A 16,670-nucleotide genomic window follows, 5' to 3' on the forward strand; every position below is an offset into this window, starting at 1 on the left:
TATTGATAGGCTAACAATGATTTGTAATCCGTACATGTGAAGGAGTTCAGAAAAAATACAAAAATCTTAGCATTTTATTTGTGATTTATTTACAATATATTGCTTGTTACATATGCAGAAGTGTCATACTATTGGCGTACAAAAATATATATAAAAGAGACTTGCTATATCAAACCTTGCTATAAGCATATAATATAATTTCTCGAAAAAAAAACACTGATGCCATCATTTCATGCACATTCACAACTTAGACAGTAAATATATTCTATAAATGCATGGAACAGCATAGGAAACTTCCATTATATTTAATAAGGAGCCTAACAAGCCAGCTGACAACATTTACATTGATCCAAAAAAAACACATACAATATCTGGACTTTACATACAGAGCATATAGCATATCCAGACGTTATAAAATAAGAAGCTCCAAGTTATTCAAAGTAAAATGTAGAAGTAGATGACAAAATATTCACATTAGTGTCACCCCTGATGGGCTATACACTGCAATATTAGACATGGTAGGACTCAGGTCAAATACACCAGAAAATATGTCATTCCATACCTAGGTCCTATTTACCCACAAATTGTCCTATTATTCTCCTCTGTTTTTTCCTTAGCCAGTCGCTTTATTGTGGTATCTTGCATTATCCTTTTATGCCAGTTAATTGCACAATAAACATGGCATCTATGTACAGCAGACTAGACTAAACCAAGCTGCTCCAAATTGCTTGTGTGCTACTCTATAGAAATAGTTGAGATTCGGTAGTTTCAAAGCAAAATAAGTGCATTGAATGAACAGCGCTCGTAATGCAGGACCCCGAGATTGTAGACAGGAAATTACAGGCTGGGCATAAAGTATACACATATAGGGCAATGGCTTTTTTTCACAGTATTTATCTACTACATTTTGTCAGCGTAATGCTTTATTTGCGTTAGATCCGAGAGGGATAAATAAAATGTAAATTGTAGGCTTGCTTTGCTGGCAGGGCTGTCTTAATTTACTTGGAAATAGGTCACTTAAACATTTTATGTTTTCCACATTCTTCTATTGATGCATTATCTGCTGGTACAGTATTTTTTGTAAATGAACACCATGGAGCTTGTAAGAGGGCACAGAGGCCCATAGACCCATTGGGTTCAGCATATACAAGGCTACAGTGGTGGTCCCAGACAGAAAAAGGCTCCTGTTCAAAAATGGTATTTAGACTTTTTGCAGTAAATTAGTTCTTTATATGAAAAGCTGCTAGCTGCTTTGGAGGTGCTATTGGGGCCCCTTACTCCTTTGGCCCCTATGCGGCTGCACAGCTTGCACCAATGAGGTGTCCGCTCCTGTGGAGCTATTGACTGCTAGAAGTACTGTAACATATGGAACCTGGCGGAGCATGTCACAATTTAGTATTTAACAAATTAACAAAAAGTGTCTGACATACATATGGAACTGGCACTTCAAATAAACAATGCAACCACCATTCTGATAACTGTCACCAACAGAAACATGAAGAGACTCAGAATGTGTAAAATATACATTTTTACTATTAATAATAGTTAAAAATAACATCCAAGAGGAAATTAAAAACACAGAAATGTCTCACAATGAGAGACGCCACCAAATCACTATAAATAATTAATAAAGTGATCAGTTAAAATATGTAGCCAGGTATATATACGCTGATAAACTCAAGTCCTATTGCTATGTACTGTATATAGTAAAACCCACAAGGCACAAAACAGTCCTCAAAAGAAACCTTAACAATGAAGGGTGAAAGAATGCAGCCAAAAAGGGCGGATATAGGTGATATAGCTACCGGATGAATGAAAGGGGTGACTCCCCACCCCAAAGTGTGTTTCAGCACTTGCTTCTTCCAACGCCCAAGGAAGAAGCCAGTGGTAAAATGTGTGTCGGGGTGGGGAGTCACAACTTTCATTTAACAGATAGCTATATCACCTATATGTGCCTTTTTGGGCTGCATTCTTTCACCCTTCACTGTTAAGTTTCTTTTGTTTTTGGGGACTGTTTTGGGCCTGTGGGTTTTATTGTCTACATAGTGGAAACATACATCACATATACCCGAATTCTTGGCAGCATTCTTTCCCCCCTCATTGTTAAGGTTACTTTTGAGGACTGTTTTGTGCCTTGTGGGTTTTACTATATACATAGTGATAGGACTTGAGTTTATCGGCATATATATACCTGGCTAAATTTTCTTACTGATCAATTTAACAATTATTTATAGTGATTTGGTGGCGTCTCTCATTTTGAGACATTTCTGCTTTTTTAATCTCCTCTTAGATGTTATTTTTTAACTATTATTAATAATAAAAAATGGAGATTTTACATATTCTGGATCTCTTCATGTTTGTTGATGACGGTCATCAGAATGGTGGTTGCACAATTTAGTATTTGTCTGATTTATACAGGATCCAAAAGAAATTTCTATGTATGCCTTTGTATGAAAACAGTCTCATATAAAGTTGCAATAGTGCAATATGTATCTCTCAGGGTGCTTCATCATAAGTCCATATGAAATGAGCCTAATGTGACTGTTTGCCTGAGGCCTTTCTGACATTGGATGACTGTATATACTACAGAACTGCAGTAATAATTTGGAATTGTGGGACAACCCCTTTAAACAAGTGATCCGACTCCTCTAACTTTCTAATTGGGACATGAGCTGAGCTGGATTACTCCTTTAAGGAAGATGTTTGGTCACGCAACATCATTAGCATATGCATGGCAGTAACTTGGGCTGTCATTACAGGTCTCTCTCGACTCTTTTTCCTATGGGGAAAGATTAAGCTTTATTTGCAGTAAGTGATGGGTTTACCGTAGATTCCTTGTGACCAAAAGTAATTAATTAAAACTAAAGGGACAGGTTTTTTGTTTTGCAAGCTGTCACTGGCGTACAGCAAATGTTCTCCATCTTTGTGTGTTCTAATTCACAAATAACAAGAATGCACCAAAGTCAATCCACTATGTACTACTTGGCTACACTTAGATAAATAGTAGATACAACTAGCCAACAATAGATTAATATATCATTACTTTCAAACAATCTCAATTCAGTGTTTACATACCAGAATTTTGGGTTCTTGACTTAGTTATTTTTTCTTTTAATTACCGTAGACAGTTTTAAGGGCCTGTCACACTAAGCGATATTGCTAGCAATATCGCTATAACGTCACTGGTTTTTGTGACGTTATAGCGATATTGCTAGTGATATCACTATGTCTGATACTTACCTCCGACCGCTCCCCCGCTGGTTATCGCTGATCGCGCGAGAGCGTCCTGGACTGTGTCTCGTCGGGCGCTTCCTGCTGGGCTTCCTGTGGCGCCGACGAGCGACGAGTGGACACGGGCGGGAGGACGTCAAGATCGCCTCGTCTGACAGGTATGTAGCGGCCCCCGACCCCTGCGATGTCGCTGATGAGATCTGCCTGTGTGGCAGCTGACTAGCGACCACTTAGCAATGTACCAGCGATCCTGACCGCGTCATATCGCTGGTCGGGATCGCTGGTACATCGCTAAGTGTGACAGTACCTTAAGGCTGACTTGGAAGATTAAATAATTGTATTACTATTTCATTCAAAGTGCAGTATGAATAGATTTACCTGGAAGAAGAGTTGTTGCTTTTTAGTACAGTTTAGAAAGTGTACATTGATGCAGAACACTAGGCCATGTACCAATGGGTTGCTCTTTTGCCATATGTTGCGTATATAGAAACATACGGCACATATAGATTCTATGACCACGAGACCGCTATGTTGGGAATATTTTGCAACATACTCATGTCAAACATTTGCCGTAATTGGCCAATTCCACTACATATAATACATTCCACCAAAATAAGTGATTGACAGACCTTTAGTCCCAAACTCCAGGAAGACCTATATCATTACCTAACCCAGGCAAACTTGCATACATTTTCTTCATCCAATAGAAAAATTAGATTTTGGCTAAATAGAGAGGAAAAACATTCTCTAAAGAAAAACATTAACCTCTCCAACCAACTAAAAGCCTTTTAATCTTAAATATATTTACTATATTGGAGATCAGATGAAATCATGATGTTCCAGAGACTTTTACTATCTTCATTGATGATAGGGCCACTCGAGTCTATGCTGATTATGTTACGTGTTTTATATACCAAAGTCCATATGTCACCGTACACACCCGTCCGTGTTCTCACATGCTCCTGCTTTTAGCTATTTGATGCATAATATCCAAGTGTCGGATAGATAGAAGCAATTCTCAAGTTAAAATCTAGATGTCATCGGGAAGAAGAGGCCAACTTTTTTTGTGCTAAAAAAATCTAAAGATGATGTATTTTAGGGTTAAAAACTCTTCAATGTTTCAAATCAGACATTTAGTGGTTGCAGCTTCCGTAGCTCCACATATGCCATATAGCAGAGTAGGGTGAGCACTTCTCCATTCCTTTACTTAGTGTTCCACCTCCGGTGTGGAATAATCCTAGAACGCACCTTGCCATTTTTTTTTTTATTTTTTAAGGCTATGCTTTTGAAATGTCTATGCAACATTGTATACTGGAAGAGCCCATAAATTTCATGCTTTAGTGCTGGGATAACATCTGTATTTCTAAGGAAAGTCATTGAAATGCTTCTCTTCCATCACCTACTTATAGATGTAGATTACACATTTCCCCTTCTATGTTCCTGTAAGAATAACTTGCACATACAGTTATTTAATCTTTACACATACTCTCACCATATAAGGCTTATATTGCCAATTTTCTTTATAATATAACTCTCCAAATCCTCTACAGTAGTCAGTGGATATAATCTTTACTTATCTATACAACTAACAGCAATATATAAACATAGTTATCTTTCTGTTCATTTAATATTATAAAGGTGCATTATTCAAACAGCCATGTGCACAAACACTAGGTGCAATTCTATATCTGCTGCTAGGAATAATAGTACTGAAAAAAGTACATATCATTCAGCAAGTGGTTCAGTACTTCAATATCTATATACTTTCTCATTCTTATAATGTATACGCTAACAGTATTAGGCCTCTTTCACACTTCAGTTTTTTGCATCAGTTCAAATCCGCCAAAAAGTCAGACAAGCGGATCCGTTCTCAACTGATGTGAACGGATGGCACAGGATCCGTTTTCAGACGGATCCTGAAAATGAGGAAATTTAAAGGAACTGCTGGCCGGGGAGAGAGAGAGAGAGAGAGAGAGAGAGAGATGTTTTTTTTTGTCCGGCACCCAGAAAGGATTTCGGGTTAAATGAGTGTCTGGAGGATCCGCCAGAGAAAAAAACGTTGCAAGCTCCGTTTTGAAATCTTTGACGATGGCGACGGACAGCAACTTTTGGTGGATCCTCAAAAAAAACGGATGCAACAGACGGCAATCCGCCATTAATGGAAGTCAATGGGGAAAAAAAACGGATCCTCAAAAGAAAATTGAGGATCCGTTTTTTTCAAAACCTGGCGGATTGTGACTGATTGTAAAAAACTGAAGTGTGAAAGATGCCTTAGAGTGGATAGACAAATCAAATACATAAAGCATTAATTAATTCAAAGTTCAATATTTATTGACGAGATATTCTGGGATATTGTCGACCTTCTTCACCCTCAGATAGAAGTTTTTTGTTAGACCAGCAGTAATTACAATTTCAGACGTGAGAAGGGACACATAGGTGAAATGGAGGTTACAGCATCCAAGTCCAAAGAACACAGTACATCGTGTGAAAATGGCGCCTAGTTACACAAAATAACCCCATTTAAATGTTACTAGCTGCTATAATCCCTCTGGAGAATTTTCAGCATAAATTCTGCAGAATCTTAACATAACCAAAATATATATATTTTTCATGTTAGGACAATACGTTCAAAATGAGTGTCCCCATTCTGCTTTTAGAGCTATGAGTATTTTATATCCAAACTGTTAACTTACATTAGAATATTGAATTGGACTGAAGCTGGGAACTATTTAAAAAAAGACAAAAAAACAAAAGTAAGGAAGAAGCACTAGGAGCTAGCTGTTATATTAGCTGTATGTAATAATGCTTTATCTTTGATACAGTGCAGCATTTTCTTTACACACTTCCAAGGTTTGCTTGAAGTAAACGTGTTTTATATATATGTGTCCTTGTATACGTAAAATAAAGGTTTGTAAGCATATGCTAAGAGAAGAAAAAAAAATTGGACAACAAAAACTTTCCTTGAAAATATACAAAATATATCTATATTTTACTCAATGACTTTATTTGTTAGTATCAATAGAGTATAATTAGGACACATTGATTTGCTATACAATTTCTATAGAAAAATTGGTGTTCCATTAAAGGGAACCTGTCAGGACAATCGACCACTCAAACTCTTCATATGGTCATGTTGAAAGATGATAACATCCACACTTTACTTCTGCAATTTATTGCTGGCTGACTGTAAAAATGTGGTTTTAATTCATATGCAAATGAGACTTAAATGCTCTGGGAGTGATGATGCACTTCCCATATCTCTGCCTCCCTGGCTCTACTTCCCACCCAGTATTTCTCGGCATGACTGGAAGCGGGCAGTGGCAGTGTAGTCAAGCCAGTGAGCTGTCAGTCAGATAGAAGAAGGCGGAGCATGGCAGGATGTAGAGGCAGAAAGGCAGTGGCTTGAGATATACTGTGATCACAGGTTGAGCACTTAAGCCTCATTTGCATATGAATTAAAATACTGATTTTTCAGCCAAGGAGCAACAGATTGCAAAAGCAAAGTGTGGATGACATTATTTTCCAAAGATGAACAAGGCTGAATAAACAGATGGGGGGAGTGGATCATTCTGATGAATTCCCTTTAAAGATTGGTCCCAAATATTGTAACGAAATATGGCAGATTAGCAAAGTGTAAAAAGTGTTGTTGAAACCTAATCTAAGATACCTTAATATGTAGATAGCGTATTACATATATATTTATATTCCTTACTTTTGAAGTGTGCCCAAGTCATGTTATCAAATGTTTAGTAACAAAGTAATGACCCCCCTTAAATTGAAATTTTCAGTAAAGAGTGCATGTTTATGGGACTAGACAGACAGATGTATCTAGCTGGACAAGTGTGCTATTATGTAGTTCTCCATTACCACTTAAATTTAAATACTTTTCTCAAAACAAATGATAACGTTTAGATTATCGCTAATTGGGTTAAGGACAGGATCCTTTATCTAAAAATACTACACGCATCTAAACTCATCTAAAGTTTTATGTTGTTTTTTTACATCAAAATAACACTTAACCTTCTATCTGTATTTGTTTATTTCCATGTAAATACCACTTTTAACCAGATGACTGCATAATGAGCCAACTTTTATGCAGTTTGGTCTATTTGCAGAGCAGTTGACTGTGTAGGTGCTTCATAAGATTCTTCTAATTCCCCAGGCTTTGGCTGGTACTCAGGGCTAAATGGATTTTCACTTTCAAAGTCCATTATGTTTTCTTCATCATCTTCAACAATAGACAGCTCAATGTTTTGCTTCACATCTTCTGTTTTAGGTTCTTTATCTATTGAAACTTCAATGGTTTTTACTTCGTCATAGGGAAGTATCTCAGAAGGCTTCTCATCCACTGGACTCTCATCCTGACCATTCACAGCTTTTTCTTCGGCTTGATTTGGAGACTTTCCCTCACCCTCTATAGGAATGTCCTCCTCATTGGATTTCTTCATGCTAAACCCTATTGGAACTTTGAATGATGAACTTTTTGATGACTTATGTTGAGATGGGGTGAAAGACTTTTTAATTTTTTCTCTTCTTTCTGGAGACACAATTTTAGTGCTGATCTTACTCATTTTCTTTTCAATATTTTGACGTGAAAATGCTTTCTTCAGACTGTCTACTTTCTTCAGGCTGGATCTTTTCATTTTCTCAGCTCTGCTTGGCTCTAGTTTTTCATCCACACTGTCATCATGACCATCATCCTCATGATTAATTTCATCATCTGAAGAAAGGTCAATTGTATGCATGGTCTCCTCCTGAGACTTGTTAGGGTCATTGAATTCTTCTGGACCTTCTGTTATACTAGGAACAGGTGTTGGTTCTTTCACAAAGACACTTGCCGGGATTTCATTTTCTTCCTTTATAGAAAAGAAGAGATTGCAATTAGACATAAAACAGTCTGAAAGCAAACGAAAAAATGTTCAGGCTTCGATGCAAGTGAAAATTAATTGACATCTTTTTTATGTACAGATTATAAAAGCTCAAAAGTTCAAAGTTCAAGAGAAAATTACAACATATAATTTTAATATTGATAGCAATTAACATGAAGAAAGATGAATACCTTAAATCATTGTTAACTATTGGCAGCTGATCATTTAAAGAAACGTATCCCACTCATCAACACTTCACATAACAGTTTACACAACTAATACAAGGCTGGCTGTGTTACTCGTAGAGCTACTTCTTGGCTACAGAGATCATAACAAATGTGCATCTTAACTGAGAAAACTAATTAACTCTTAATAATGAACACACAAAATGTTCATCTCTTTAAATGTAATAATTTAAAGCGAACCTGTCACCAGATTTGGCCGATATAAGATGCGTCCGCCGCCTTTCAGGGCTTATCTACAGCATTCTATAATGCTGTAGATAAACCTCCAATCTGACCTGAATGATAATAAAAATAACTTTTATTATACTCACCCAGGGGGCAGTCCGGTCCAATGGGTGTCACAGGCCGGGTTCGGCACTACCCACCATCTTATGATCGCCACCCTCCTGCTTGCTTCATGGCTCCCCGGCATCGTGCTCATGTGCAGGTGTACTTATCTGCCCTGTTGAGGGCAGACCAAAGTACTTCAGTGCACAGGCGTTGGGAAAGGTCAGAGAGGCCCAGCGCCTGCGCACTTCAGGAATTTGCTCTGCCCTTAACAGAGCAGTTAAGTACACCTGCGCTGGGGAGCCTGTGAAGCAAGCAGGAGGGGGGCGTTGCAAGAAGATGGAAGGAGCCAGACCCGGACCTGCGACACCCATCGGACTGGACCACCCCCCCCGGGTGGGTATAATAAAACTTAGTTTTCTTATCTTTCAGGTCGGATTAGGGGTTTACCTACAGCATTATAGAATACTGTAGATAAGCCCTGAAAGTTGGTGACCGTATCAGCGCTGGGGTCCTGGGTTCAAATCCCACTAAGAACAACATCTGCAAGGAGTTTGTATGTTCTCCCCGTGTTTGCGTGGGTTTCCTCCAGGTTCTCTAGTTTCCTCCCACATTCCAAAGACATACTGATAAGGAATCTAGATTGTGAGCCCCAATGGGGACAGTGCCAATACTGTCTGTAAAGTGCTGTGGAATTAATGGCGCTATATAAATGAGAAAAATAAATATATATATATAATACACATTCACATTTCTTTTTTTTATTAATGCCAAACAATGGAGTTCATCAGTAAATCTTAGTTAAAAATGCAAATAGAGGATTGCTCCAACAGAAAAATGTAGATAAGCAAAATGTAAGTAGTTTTAATGGTTTTTCCACAATGTTGTCCTCTAATGTGTCACAAAACACTGCTTGTTAGAGATATTGGGCTGGAATCTCAAATGTTACCAAACATTAGACTTTTTTTGTCTCTCCAGATGAAATCATGTATGTTTTACTATAAAATAATGTGGTGCATCTTAGAAAATATACTTTTGAAAAGCTAAAAAGCTTCTTGGATGACTAGTCTAGTAGTCCAGTGCCCGGCGGCTGCTACACAGCCCGCTCCCCTGGACTGACAGATTTCTTTCTATATTATAAACAAAGAGTGACTTGTCAGTCTAGAACATTGGGGACCGGTCTTTTGGACTAGTAATCCAAGAAGCATGGCCCCTGGATGAATTTTCAAAGTATGTTTCTTATGAAAACACTTCAGAGTAGAGTTTCAGGATAAAACATATGCAGCTGCAATAAAACAACCACTGCCCAATTCAGCGGTCGGATTCACTTTAAATTAATGGAGTTATTGAATGTAAAGAGAATCTTTGAAACAGTCATACTTGGAGGGAAAGGATGAATGTGACTACATTGTACCACACAATACAAGATAATGTCTGTAAAGCGCTGTGGAATTAATGGCGCTATATAAATGAGTAAAATAAATAAATAAATATACACATATATGCTAATAGGGCCATATATTTGTTAAGATTCTTTAGAGCGAACCAGAGTTAAACTTTACAGAACAAATAGATATACAGCTATTGACCTAACCAAATAGTTCCCAACCAATGATGAAAATATTCTTCATAGCCGGGTGCCAGTTTCCTCTCTGCGATATACATTTTTGTCAGTCTGATTTTGGTGAACTGACAAAGTGGATGAATGACTTAGACCTGCTAATGCCTCAACTGGCAGGATCGGTGCAACTACTGATCCTGATAGTTTAACCCTCTACTAGATGTTAGTGACCGTAACATCTAGATCAGTGTTCCCCAACTCCAGTCATCAAAAGTCACCAACAGATCATGTCTTCAGGATTTCCTTAGTATTATCCAGGTCATCGTTACATCGCCTGTGCTATACTAAGGAAATGTTGTTTGTTTTTTAGGGCTGGAGTTGGGGAACACTGATCTAGATGAGTAGACAGTGGGAAGGGTTTCCCTCAGTCACCCATTGTCCTTCAGAGATGTGAGTGCCCATGGATAGCTATGGCAGCTGGGGGGACCAACAATGACCCCCATAGCTGCCATCTTACTACTATTAGACCGTTTCTGATGATTGATGTAACAGAATGCCAGTCAGCATTTCGCTGATATGCATAATACACTGCCATACATAAAGTATTACAGTGTATTCTATGAAACATCAAACTTACTGAAATTCAAGTCTGCATGGTGAACACAAAAAAGAAAAAACAAAATACACACAATGCCAGAATTGTCATTTTTGGCTGTCTATCCTCTAAAAATATATTTAAAAAAATCAATGAAACTCAGAATGGCACACATGAAAGCTACAGTTTGCTCCTAGTTGCCGAAATGCAACCCCTCATACTGCTTTCTCAATATAAAAATAAAAATTTTAGAGGTATTTGAAAATAAATATAGACTTGCAGAATTGCTATTTTGTCTTCATTCCTCCACCCTTCCAAAATTCTAAATAAAGAGCTATAAAAAATATTGTATTGATACCTAAAATGTATCCATTTATTCCACAAGAAAAAAACCCATCACCCATCATACAGCTTTGTTAATAAAAAAAAATGTAAAAATGCTGTAGCCTGGCCAGCGGGAGGAAATGAACTTTATTCCTCCTGGTGGCTTCCGGCTTTCAGTTATAGAAGCGTGGCTAGCACAGCATTACTCACCACTCAGTTCATAGTGACCGGCAGTTGTAACCGTACCCCTGCACTGACTAACAGCCAACATAGCACTAAGCCAGCTGTCAGTCAGTCATATCCGGGGATGTGGTTACAGCTGTCGCTCACTATGTACAGTACTTAGCAGTGACTGAAGCCGTGCCAGCCACACCTCTATAACTGAAAGCTGGAGGCTGCCAGGAGGAATAAAGTTCTTTTTCTCGTGGCAGCGGGGCTTTCAGTGCAGCGGGGTGTTCAGTGCCGCGGCCACACAGATTTAGAATGCTATTAACCTGCAGATTAACCCCATATCTGCAGGGTAATGGTGCTCTTCGAAATTACAGGTTCCCTTTAACAATAGGACGCAAAAGATTGAAAGAAACAGAAAAAGGCATTTTACTGTAAACAAAATATTACAAAAAACAGCATGGCAAAGTGTAATACATAGATGAGATGGGTGCAACAAAGACTGAAGCCTACATTGCTTAGACAAATTATACCCCTTTTAAGGTTTATCAAATTTCGATATAAGCATAGTTTATTACACTGTCAGATGAATGGAAAAGTGCAAAGTTTGTTATATGGCAATGTAAAGGAAGAAATAAAACCATTAGTGTTTTTCTTTATACAATATAAATTATGTTAATTTATTTTGCACCTGGGTCAGGTATAACAGCATATATCCAACCATGACGAGTAGCTAATTTAGGAGCATAGTAGAAAATTAGATTATCTTCAGCTTGTCTCTAAATTTAGACTACTCCTGTAAAGGCATAAAGGCATGCTTTAGCATGAAAAGGTAGTGAGAACTCTAAATCAATGCTCTAATAAAGAAATGTAGGTGATCTAAAGACTTTCTAGTTAATCTTAGAGCAAATAATTGCTTCCAAAGGAAGATTATATTAGCCTTGGACATTTTAAATTGGGCACAAATCACTATCTCCAATTATAATGTAAAGTCATTTTTGCATGTAGATGTAGTTAAGGGGGTTGAAACATGATTTTATTTTATAATGGTGCTTATTTTGTGAACGGTTTCACATTTAAAGGGACAAAATGATTGGAATATTTATTTTGCTCATTTTCAAAATTTACTAAGGAATTTCATATTTCCTACATTGGAATGATTTTTTTTTCAAATCATTAATGCACATGATTTGTATTTTTTTCTTACATTTTCATTACTTGCTTTCTCTAACATTCCTGTGTGACTTTGCATGCTATGATCCTAGTTAACCTTTCCTACAAAGTTTGGTGAACTTATCTGAGTGGAAATGAATTTTACAAAAATACATATATTTTCCAGAATGAGGATTTCCTCTCATTTACTGAGCAAATTCAGCAAGATGATAGCAGGTTGGCCGCCAATTTGCTTAGCTGTAGAGGAACAGCAAAAGGTTAAAACAAAAAAAACAAAAAACAAATGCTCACCTCACCATTCACCTCTCCGGCCAACTTCATAGCTCACTCCTTGGTCCATGGTGCTTTAACCTACTGCAGTCACGCTCTGAAATCATGAGCGTCGTTACACTAAGCGGGTAAGTAGGTTCGTGACTAGACCCGGGACATCTCTGCACATGTGTGTTGTAAGGCCGCGGTGACGTCATGGTGTGCAGTGACCTAACTATGGCACACTTTTGGCTTGGACAAAAAGGTCTGGATTGTCTCTGTATACCCAGGGATGTCCCGGACCTTGTAGCCTGGGGTTTCTGATCACAGAGGTGATAAGAGGCACCGAACCGAGAACTGCACAGCTACACAGAGCAGTGGACGTAAGCCGTGAGGCATAATGTGTTTCTTTTTTTTTCTCTACAACTCCAGAACCCAAATCATAAAAAGAGACATTCAATTTTGCTGGAAATTGAACTTCCCAGTTTAGGATGGGGGTCCTAGTGTTGTAGTTCTGTACTTATTGTGGTCTTGGTGATGTATTCCTACACTGATGGTGATCCTGGTAATGCTGTGTTTCTGTGCAGAATAAGGGTTATACGGATATATTTCTGTATTGCTGGTGGTTCTGGTGATATATGTCTGTATTGATAAGGGTTGTGATGCTTATTTTTGAACTGATGGCAGTTCTATTGATGTATTTCTGTACTGTTGGTAATTCTGTTGATGGGTTCTTGTGTTGTTATTGGTTCTGATCTTGTAAACATGCAACAATCCAAAACATGTAAGATTACGTGATACATGGCTATGTTAATAAAGCGTTGTGCTGTCAAACAAGTTAAGGGTTACTATATTTCTATGTTTGTTAGACGCATTCAAGGGGTTGCCACACTTTGTGACTTTTTAATCCTCACAGTGCATACTGCATGCTTTCAGGATTCTCTGCTGCTTTTGGTGAGAGTGGGAGGTCACGAAACCGCAAGTATGCGATTTGCATACATGCCGTCAAGTGCTGACCAGACATGCATGGCCTCGTTGAATGAAAATGAACTGAGCAAGGCCAAACATGTCTAGTTGGAAAGTGGCCAGAGGTATACAAATGGAATATTTGTGCTCACATGACTGTCCACTCTTACGAGAATCCTAAAAGTGTGCAGTGCATACTGACCCATAGCGACTGCAGACTTTCATCTCAAACCTGGATGAGCCCTTTAATTATAAGATGAGGCTCTGTAGCATGCCAATACTAACAGTGTGTAATATACTCGCTGTCAATATTTAGCTCTACTTGCTGGTTCCAGCAGTCATTGCATGGTCACTTCACTCATATTGATTTTCATACTTACATGACAACTTTTATTCCTGCTTTTCTCATTTCTTCTCTGAATATTGAGAGAAATAGTAAGAGCAGCTAGCCGGCACACAACTGTAAGTGTGAAAATTGCATATGAATAATTGGTCCCATGACAACTACTCAAACCACTTGAGGGAGGGCACCAAACTCAATTCTTGCCTCGGGTGCTGGAAAACCTAGATAAATGTCACAGAGTGACTGATCCAATGTGACACGGCCCAACGGTTGGTCGATCACCAAACGGTACAACAACACAACACAGATGGAATAGGGGAGAGGAAGGCCCTGACAATAGGGAATCAGGGACGATCACCTCCTGAGCTCCATCCTGAGCCTGTCCCTTGTCTCACCTTACACTCTATGCAGGTCCTTCCCCCTGCCAACATCAGATACCTCTTCCCTATTTGTCAACTAGATCTGCCCTAGCTAATGCACTGGCCGGCAAGGAGCTCTAGCCTCACTTCTGCAGATAAAACACACAGGGGGTAGTGACAGACCCTAAAGGAACAAGGTAACAAAAAAAAAACAACACTTGGCTTATGCACACCGCTGCTTAACTCCACACCACAGATATCAACAGCAACAGGACTCAACACCAAACATGGCAGGCACCAGAGAGCGGCTACTGCTAGGCTGGTCTCCAGAAAGGATCTGTATCACCAACAGTCAGCTGATGCATCAGGTGACCTTTTAAAGGATGTGGGAGTCGTCACCAGCAACATCACCTGACCCAGCAGTACTGCAGTAAAACCAGCATGCTAGCGGGGAAAAGGTGCACTTAACCACCGATGGCCTGAAAGCAAAAAAGTTTTAATATGAGAGGAACCAGAACTGTCACAAATCTAAAAATGGATTGTGACAATACACATCTGGATTAGTCATGGATGGATTGCTATCAGTCAAGATTTGACCCAGAAGCTGATATCCATCATGCAACGGTGAATTGTAGAAGTCTTAAAAAATAAGGGTTAACACTTTAAATATTGAGTTTTAAAGGGGTATTCTCCTCTCCTAGATTCTATTCCAATATGTAATGGGTGTAATAATAATAATAATAATAATATTAGCAAATATCTGCAATTTGAAATGTAGTATAGATTCGCTCTGTCTCTTTCCTCATGTGCAGGCATTGCAGGACCTTAGGTATCCATTGTTATGTCCACTGATAAAGTGACAGTTAGTTAGCTAGTTGCTAATGGTCATAACCATGGATACCCAAGGTCTTGCAATGCCTACACATGAGGAAAGAGACATATAGATTCAAAGAACTATACTACATTTCTATTTGCTATTATTATTATTACACCTACTACATATTGTGATAGGATCTTGGAGACGGGAAAACCCCTTTAAAGTTTCAAGTTTGCATAAACTTGATGTATTTGTCAAAAAATAAAATTTGTGTCATTTTAAAAACTTTTGGCCACAACTGTACAGTGTTTTGAATATGTTAATAAGAAGCAGCAGAGTAATATAAATGAAAGTCAAAGATCTTGGAAACTAATTCAAAATCTGCAAAAAGCCACGAAAGCGATTATATTCAACTTGTACCTTCTTATGTGGAAATATGGCTTTTGGATGCCCTTAAGAACCAAAACTCTCTATCTATCCAACTGATGAGAAAAATATATACCCTGAGGAAGATTGTGAAATAGTAACCATCATTTTAATTTTTATTTCATAAATCAATAGTACATATGAAAATAAGAAGCCTTATAATACAGTATATCTTATCAGATAAATCTGCTTCTTTCTCCTCCTGGACTGATCTTTCATTCTCGAAATTCTCAATTTCTGGGTAAAATCTGTATTCAAAGAAGACAGATTATTACATCACTAAAATTAGAGATGACAGTTGGTCAAGCTGGTGTTCACAGGTGTATAATAATGACAGGCACAGGGGTCTGCAGAAGACTTGACAGCCATGACAACCCATCGGCACCCCACGATCACGTGACAAGGGTTTTGATAGGTGGGATGTATGATGCGTTTCCAGCCAGCACATGATAAATCATGCTGTCAGATTGAAAGCGGGATTTAACTGGTTAACAGCCATCATATGTCATGAAGGGGTTAAAAAAAGACCCAAATGATGAATTAGGTTAAAACATCTGGATAAGTAAAACCTTGCATGCACTACTGTCAAACAAAAGACAAAAAAATACAAAACCAAGTGAACTTAACTTAAGACACAAAGTAAGTGATGATCTGGGTGAAAAAATAAGTCACTATTAGCGCCATTTTCACTTCAGAAAATAGATACAAAAACAATAATGGATCGGGCCCTCAGTGTTTTGAGCTGCTCCACCTCAATTGTCTGCTTTATAATTTTTGTCCCCTAGGAAACTAAAGCAATCCAAGTTCATGTAACATAATTAACTTCTTACTTTTGTAAAAAGGATGTTCCACTAAATCAAAGCAGTGGTTGCTTTATTCTAGGGACATGGAAACCTCTTACTTAAAAAGAAACCCAATAAACTGTGGTAATAGATCAACTAAAAACAAGAAAGTTCTGATTGCAAATACCACTCAGGAGCAATACTGGGAATGTCTGAAAGGAATGGTCTTCAAAATATATATCCCAGCTCGGAGGACAGGTTTAATGTCAAGTAAGTGATAACAAACTGTAGCCTAG

At 38.2% G+C, this 16,670-nt stretch overlaps 1 protein-coding gene across 1 annotated transcript in view; it reads right to left on the reverse strand.

The window, feature by feature from the left end:
• Positions 1 to 5,540: 5,540 nt before the first annotated feature.
• Positions 5,541 to 16,670, reverse strand: part of CAVIN2 (caveolae associated protein 2) — a 95,520-nt gene continuing 84,390 nt past the window's right edge. Inside the window, exon 2 of the mRNA XM_073546698.1 lies at positions 5,541 to 8,087. Coding sequence (XP_073402799.1) covers positions 7,323 to 8,087 — 765 coding nt within the window. The 3' untranslated portion in view covers positions 5,541 to 7,322. The remainder of the gene's footprint in view (positions 8,088 to 16,670) is intronic.

The sequence above is a fragment of the Dendrobates tinctorius genome, unplaced genomic scaffold (assembly GCF_039654945.1).
Source record: "Dendrobates tinctorius isolate UK_male_01 unplaced genomic scaffold, ASM3965494v1 ptg000150l, whole genome shotgun sequence".
NCBI classification, from domain to species: Eukaryota; Metazoa; Chordata; class Amphibia; order Anura; family Dendrobatidae; genus Dendrobates; species Dendrobates tinctorius.